Here is a 7,961-nt window from a genome sequence, read left to right on the forward strand (position 1 = left end):
TACATTTTAAATTTTCTATAGTTCAAAAGTTATTGGAAGTTAAAAGAGAAGTCACAGAATGAGACAATATAATGTTAATATATGTGAACTCCTACAAATCAAGAGGGAAAAAGATGAAAACATACACAGCCCACTGGATAAACGGATGAAGACTATGAAAAAACAAACCACAGACTCAGAAACCTTAATAGCCAGTAAATATATGCTCAACCTCGTTGGCAGTGAGGGAAATTCAAATAAAGCAATGAGATACTGAGCTTTTAAAAAAAAATCAAATTGTCAGAAATAAGAAAAGTCTGAATCTAGAAAGTAAGGGAAGGTCATGTGAGGGAAACAAGAACTCTCATACACCGCTGATGGGTGTATAAATTGGAGAACCATTTGGCACTCTCTAGTAAACTGAAAATGTGTGTGTAACCTAGCAATTCCCCATATAGGTAGATAGAGAAATTCTATCTACCTATAGAAGACACATGTACACATATGTTCATATTAGCATTGCCCTTAATACCAAAATATTGGCAGCAGCTTAAATATTCATCAATAGGGGAATGAATAAACCCAGAACATTCACATGCATGGATCTACATATAGCAATTAAAATGAATGAACTGCATTTATATTTATCAACATGGAGAGAAAGAATGAAAACATACCATGAAGGAAAAAAAAGTCACAGAATATGCATAGTCCAACACCACACCTGTGCATTTAAAAAATCAAAACAGTTCTCTGTATTTGTATGGGTTCATATATAGTAAAAGTATAAAACCTAGATTTAAAAGTTACATACCAAATTTGTGATAATGTTTGCCTTTGGAGAAAAGGGTGGAGAATGGTTTGGGGGAGGAGTGCAAAGGGACTTCAATTTTATCAGAAATGTTGAATACTTCAATTAAAAAATAAAAAACAGACCTGAAGCAGATATGGCAAAATGCTAACACTTACCAATTACATGAGATAGGTGCATGGGTGCCTGTAATACTCTCTCCGCATTTTAAAATAGTTTTTCTAAATAATAATATTTTTTAAAAACAGCTAGCAAAGAATTCTATCTGATAGAATTTTAATATGTGTAGATTAAGAGTTAATTGTCTAAAATTTTGAAGCAAGTAGCTTTATAATAATTATCTGTTTTAGAATAGAATCTCCATAAAGATAACAAAGCTGACAAGATCATAAAACTACTGAAATGAATAAGGCAGATTCTATAAGTGTCAACATGGATAGTTCTCAAAATCATACTGAGGGGAAAAAGTAAGTTGCAAAATGATATGTACACTACTGTACCATTTATAAAGAAAATTTAACATATATAAGCATGGACATATATATTTACATATAAATATATATAGGTAATTAGGTAATAAAGAATAATAACAATGCTGGAAGAATACACACTTTATGATACTGATTACCTAGGCAAGTAAGGAGAGAGAAAGGTGAATGAAACTGGGGAGGGAAATAAGGTGACATTCAACTCTATCTGGAATTTTTAATAAAAATAAAAAACCTGAAGCAAATGTGACAAATATTTCACATTTGATTACCCTAAGAAGTAAATACATGAATTTTTGTTATTCTTGAGATATATGTATTTTTAATGTTCAAAAGAAAAAGAAAAGTACTGAAGAATTGCAAATAAACTGCACATAATTCAAAAATATGTAAGTAAAGTTTGTATACATAAAAAACAATGTTATGACTATTTTTAGAAATTATTCTGTTTGCTTTTCTGTGTGTTTTTAATTTTTTAAAATTCAAAAGAAGAAAAAAATGAAAGCAGTGAAGAAATGTAAACATATACATACATATATCTGATTATATAAAGAGAAAAACCTCCACAATCACAAAACACCATATGAGCAATTCTATATAAATTGCTGCATTTTCTTATTTTTAATTTTTGTCAAAAGAAAAATAAAAGATGTTGCCTAATTGGAAACGTGACTTTCTATTATTAAAATTGTGGGAATCTATTTTAATGTGTTTATCTAGCTGCTAGTCTATAATTTATATTACAGCGTGGAAATTTGTTTGTATGCCTGTGACAGGTTAAAGCAGTTTAAACATGCATTTTTCTTTTGTTGGTTGAATAGTTAAATCGTTACCCAAAGGATTTTAAGTTTCAATTTCAACCATGAGGGGATTCTTTGATTTTTTTCAAGGTTAAAAATGTTTCTGGTTCAGAATGTTATTAATTAATGGCTACGTAGTGGCTCTATTTAGGGAATTGGTACCGACCCTGGGTTAACAGTGGAACTGTTAGATGAGAAAACTTTTTTTGATGAAGACTCGGGGATATTTTAAATTCGATCTGACAGCGGTAACAGAAGTGAAATGTAATTCCAGCCCGCTTAACTAACAATCGTAATTATGAATCGAAAGACATGTCAGGTATAAGCATTTTTTTCCCTTAAAAAAAAAGTTTCTCGGACTCCGCCGGACACCCAGCTGGCGGAGGACCAGCGGGCGAAGGGGGGGCGAAGCCGGCAGGCTGCCCAGAAGTTACGATCGGGGAGTTTCTCTTTATTAAAATTACCTGGCTCACCAGCAGAGGCAAGAACGCGAAGACAAGATAATTTCTTAGGCTGTTAAAAATGACTTAGCCCGGTGGGCCGCGCGTTCCGAGGGGGTGTCCTGCGGCCGGGGCGGGTCCTGCCGCCCCCGCGGGCTCCGGTGCGTCAGGGGCGCGTCAGGCGGGGCGGGCTCCGCGCGGGCGGCGGCGGCGGCGGCGGCGGCGGGTGGCGGGCGGCGCGCACCGGGCCTCCTGCTTCTCGCTCCGAGGCTGCGGGACGGACGCTCCCGAGAACTCTCTCGCCCGCGGCCGGCCGCGCTCGGACGGCGCGCGCCGGCGGCCCGGCGGTGCCAGCATGTCGGCTGCCGTGGCGTGCCTGGACTACTTCGCCGCCGAGTGCTTGGTGTCCATGTCCGCGGGTGCCGTGGTTCACCGCCGCCTGCCGGACCCCGAGGGCGCGGGCGGAGCGGCAAGCTCGGAGGTGGGTGCGGCGCCGCCGGAGTCCGCTCTGCCGGGTCCGGGGCCACCGGGGCCCGTGTCTGTCCCCCCGTTCCCCCAGGTCCCCGCCCCCAGCCCCGGCGCGGGCGGCGCCGCGCCCCACCTGCTGGCTGCAAGCGTCTTGGCTGACTTGCGCGGCGGCTCTGGGGGGTGCTTTGGAGAGTACTCGGGGGAAGCTCTGCGCGCCTCGTCCGGTTCCTCCGACCCGACCCCGTGCTCCGGCCCGACCCTGTGCTCCAAGCCGACCCCGGCCACCAGCGCGGCCGAGGTCTCCGGACCCGTGCACTCCTCCGGCGCGCTCGCGGTCTCTGGCGCGCCAGCCATCCCGGGAGTGCCTGCCCACCCTGGCGCGGTCTCTGGCGTGGCCCCTGGGGCGGGCCCCGCCCCCGCCACGGGTCCAGGCCCCCGTCGGAGGCCTGTCACACCTGCTGCCAAGCGCCATCGCTGCCCCTTCCCGGGCTGCAACAAAGCTTATTACAAGTCATCGCATCTGAAGTCCCACCAGCGCACCCACACGGGTGAGCGCCCTTTCTCCTGCGACTGGCTCGACTGCGACAAGAAGTTCACGCGCTCCGACGAGCTGGCCCGCCACTACAGGACGCACACGGGCGAGAAGCGCTTCTCCTGCCCCCTCTGCCCCAAGCAGTTCTCCCGGAGCGACCACCTGACCAAGCATGCCCGCCGCCACCCAGCCTATCATCCCGACATGATCGAGTACCGGGGGCGCCGTCGCACTCCCCGCGTCGACTCCCAACCCGCCAACCTGGTGGACAGCTCCGGCTCCGGCTCCGTCCCCGGGCAGGTGCCCAGCTTCACCACCTGCTTGTCTGACAGTCATTGCTGTTAGTTGTCCCCTCAAGGACGATCTCCCAGGCCATTGTCCTTGCTTTCTCTCTGCCCATCCCTCTTTCCCAGAGTGATTAGACCAAGGCACAGACTGGCTTCTCCGCTCTGAGGGTGGGTCCAGGCAGGCACGTTGGACTCTGGGGAGGGACTGGGGGCCCGAAAATAGCAGGAATCCTTACAACACGTATATCATCCAAAAAAGGGGGGGTTGCCTCAAGACAGCCCCCAGGAACTGATAAGAAGGGATGAACCCCGGTACTCTCCAGAGTCCTGAAGAGTCTCCCTTCCATGGGAACCAGAGATGTGAAACTGGAATTCTCAGGTGCCTGAGGAGCTCTCAGTCTCAAAGGACTCTAGTGTCTTACCCACCCACCAGGGCGGACCTTGGAGAGGGTGTCAGGGGTGGCAGTCTTGGAAATGTCCAGGACTGGGATGGTGAGAGGCCTTTGGAAACAGAAATGATTTCTATTTCTGTAAACAGCAATGTTTACTAATGTATTTTTAGTGTATTTTAAACAGGGATCCCAGGTTGATAGGAGGTTGATATCCCCCACTCCCCAACTGCCCCAGCTACCTCTGCTAGGAGAGGCCATGTAAGAGTCCATGTGGATGTATAGCTGGGAGATGCTTCTTGGTGTCTGGGGGGTGGTGTGAGCCTGTTTGCAGGTCCTGTTGCAAGGATTGGAACCCTGCACTTGTGTCGTAGCTTTTCTTCTAATTTGAAGTGCTACTTGGGGAAGTAACTTCCTGGCTCACTCGCAATGAGATTGGTTTAAAAATTTGGAAACAATCATAAACGCACCAGAAATAAAAGGGTGATCCAGGCTAGTTCCCACTTCACCAAGAGGGCAAACCCAAGCGACGGTGGGTGAGATAGGTCCAAACCAAGACCTTTCAGAACCATTGTTAACGTTCAGGGAAATAGGGGTTTTTGGTCCCAGCTGGCCACACTCCCAAGTAACCTCAGGTGTGGTAGATTCTGTTCATTTCTTAGTGGCTAGCTAGGGGGTTATTTCCCTTGGGGTCTGTGCATTTTTGTTTCTGCAACAGGTGAGTTGGTGGTTTGGGGAGCGGAAGGTGGGAGTGGCTTCTTTCAAACAGCTAGCTGTTCTGGATTTGGGGAAGGGACAGCAAGGTGAAAGTTACTGTCAAATAGGAGGACCCTTCTCCCCTGACCTTGGAGGCCCTCCAAGTTACATCCTCAGGACCCCTCCGCCCCAGTGCAGGAATTGAGCATCACCAGTATTTATTTTTCTCTGTGTTTCTGCTGCTATGGATGAAATTGTCGGCCACTCTGCTTATGTATGTGTGAATGTGTATACATGTGACCCTTTCATTAGAGATGGGGCTGAAAGGCATTTCCTGCTCCGGTAAAGTCCTCTTTAGCCCCCTCCTGAATATCTTGTCATAGTCCATCAATCACATTTGTGGAGGATGCCATACTCTCAAAGGACCATAATAGGCATCTAGTTAAACAAGCCTCTTTCCCCTGTTTTGCAGATGAAGGTACTGAAGGCTAGGTAAGCTCCAAGTCACATGCTGAGTTGCTGGCAAAAGCCATGACTAGAACTTAGTTATCTGGCCTTCTGAGTGACTCTTTCCCTCATGCTTAGTTACCCCATCTGGGCCCTTAGTCAAAGGGCACCACTCTCCTTTACTGCCACCAGGATCCCCTCCTTCCCTATTCCCTATCATTTCTACGTTCCTTCATCTGTCTAGTCCCCGCTGAACCCTTTGCCTGTTGTGTTTAATCCAAAAGCCCTTTTCTTAGCAGGTTGAGTCCATTCCCTCCTTCCACACCATGTGGACTTAAAGTGGGAATGCCTCTTTAGCATCTTGGGAGAGACTTTATCTTTTGATCTGGTAGATTAATTTTCAATGCCAGTTTCTAGTCCTGGGCACTCTAGCTTCCTTGAGAGAGTAAGTGATATGAACACTGGGACTCTACTAAGTGCTCCTACACTAAGTGAAGGAAGGGTATTTAGGAAGGACCCAAAGGGTATGAAGAGGTTCAGTGTTTCCTGATGAGGACTAAGCAGGGTAGGTGGAGCTTTCCTTGAGTTACGTGTGGGAATAGGAGGCCTGCAATTGTGAAGGTGGGTTTTGGTGGTGGAAAGAGTCCTCCCTTTGCTCGGTTTGTCTCCTCAGCTGGGACTTGATAGGAAGGGCACTCTGGGGCCCCCTTGAGGAGTGATTTCCCTTTTGTCCCCTTCAGTAGAAGATCTACCATTGGGTAGGTGGACCAATGAAGCTAACAGGAGAGAGACTCCCACTTACCATTCTGGAGTTGGGCTCGAGAAAGCGTGACTTTTCCAATCACCCTCTGATAAATAACTTTTGATTTTCAATCTCCCAAGTAGTGTCCTTATTTGAGTTCTTGTACCTTGGGGACTTTTGTCTGGGAAAGACCTCTGACAAGCTAAATGTAGCATGTCTTTCAGTGACTTCTCCAAGGACTTGGGGTGGTGGGAAGGGAGACAGACAATGGGGGTAATATTAGTAGGCTGATCTTTCTTAGCTTTGGTTATTGTTGTTACCCTTTTCATTCCAGTGGCCAGACAGCTCTTGAGGACCTGTTATTAGTGAAATACCTTGAAAGGGTCTTCCTAGTTTTATTAGTGTTTCTTTTGCTTCTTTTTGTTAATCAGATGGAGCTCAGCAAGTGAGTATGTCTGGGGTTTGGTTGTGGTCAATCTGAACCTCTGGGCTCTTGCCCGACTCCCACCATCCTGAGTTCTGATGTAGGAATGACCTAGTAACAGAATCTTTTAATAGAACTCTTCCTGAAATCTGGGTTGGGAGCTGGGATTGAATTCCAGGTCAGACCTTGGGCATGAGAGAATTGGATCGCCTGCCCCTGCTGGGACGGGATGAAGAGTACAGGCCTTGCCCCACCCACAGGGACAAGAATCTGTCATTTGCCCCTATTTCCCTATTCTCCTCCAAGTAGGAAACTGTATTGGAATATCACTCTTGGCCTCTGTCTCTACCTCTTACTTAATCTCCAAAGGAAGATTGTGTTCTCTGATGGAGACATACAGAAGAGGGTCATCATGTGTACACACACACACACACACACACACACACACACACACACACACACTCTCTCTCTCTCTCTCTCTCTCTCTCTCTCTCTCAGCTCTCTTCTCTCTTTTGTACCTCTGCCTGCAATATGTACCCACTCCACTCGGATCCAGCTTTCATATGGTAAGCACACCTCCTGAGGCCCAGGCCTGCCTTCCAGAGGCAGGTCTGAAGAGCACTTCTCTGTGTCTCCACTTTTGGAACAGCCACTCCCCCTTGCAGCTTCCCAGGTAAGTGTTTTCTTTCTATATTCTTTGGGTGAGTAATACCAATAGAGGAATTCGGAAGGGTGGGAAAGGCAGTGGAGGGTTGGTATTAGAAAGCCCAATTTTGGCTATAGGTACAGCCTCATCAACAAAATACTGATACTTTGATCCTCATTGGTCTGATTCTTGTATCTATTACCTAGTTGATTGAGAACTTAGAAAGGAAATGGATATGATTAATTTTCCCCCTTAAGCCCCAACACACACAAATATGCATTGGCTCTTAAGTCTTGAGAAATAGGCACTCTGACTGGAATTAGGGGACCAAAATAAGATGTGTAGAGATGGAACATCTGGTTTGCGAGGGCACAGGTTTAGTGCTGTAGTGATCTTGGGCCTTTTAGTTCTTTGGCCTTTTCAAGTTCTGGCAGCTTATGGTAGCTAATGTCCATAGGCAAGTCTTTATTGTTTTAGAGGTACTGGACATAGGGCTTTGCAAAAGTACAGGTCACTGTGGCTGATCTTGATTCACATAGATATAGTTGAGACAGGCTTGCTGCAGAAGGGAAAGACACTATTGAATGGAAAAATTTGTGCTGCCATTTATTCTCAGCCAGAATTGCAGACGAGGACTTTAAGGAACTTAATGGCATAAGTTCCATGTGTACTTCCAACAAACTTGGGAGAGTCTAGCCCTTAAATTGTGCTGGAGATTAGCAGGTGGCATTAGGTTAGTTTCACCCAATTTGGACTAATCTTGATGGAAGGGGCCAACTTCTTTAATTCACATGGGTATTCAGAGTCACCTT

At 46.3% G+C, this 7,961-nt stretch overlaps 1 protein-coding gene across 1 annotated transcript; it reads left to right on the forward strand.

Annotated features, from left to right (window-relative positions):
• Positions 1-2,636: 2,636 nt before the first annotated feature.
• Positions 2,637-6,181, forward strand: KLF14 (KLF transcription factor 14). The gene has a single exon (XM_024131928.3). The coding sequence runs from the start codon at positions 2,874-2,876 to the stop codon at positions 3,861-3,863; it is 990 nt and encodes a 329-aa protein (XP_023987696.1). The 5' UTR covers positions 2,637-2,873; the 3' UTR covers positions 3,864-6,181.
• The last annotated feature ends 1,780 nt before the right edge of the window (positions 6,182-7,961 follow it).

The sequence above is a fragment of the Physeter macrocephalus genome, chromosome 5 (genome assembly GCF_002837175.3).
Source record: "Physeter macrocephalus isolate SW-GA chromosome 5, ASM283717v5, whole genome shotgun sequence".
Lineage (NCBI taxonomy): Eukaryota > Metazoa > Chordata > Mammalia > Artiodactyla > Physeteridae > Physeter > Physeter macrocephalus.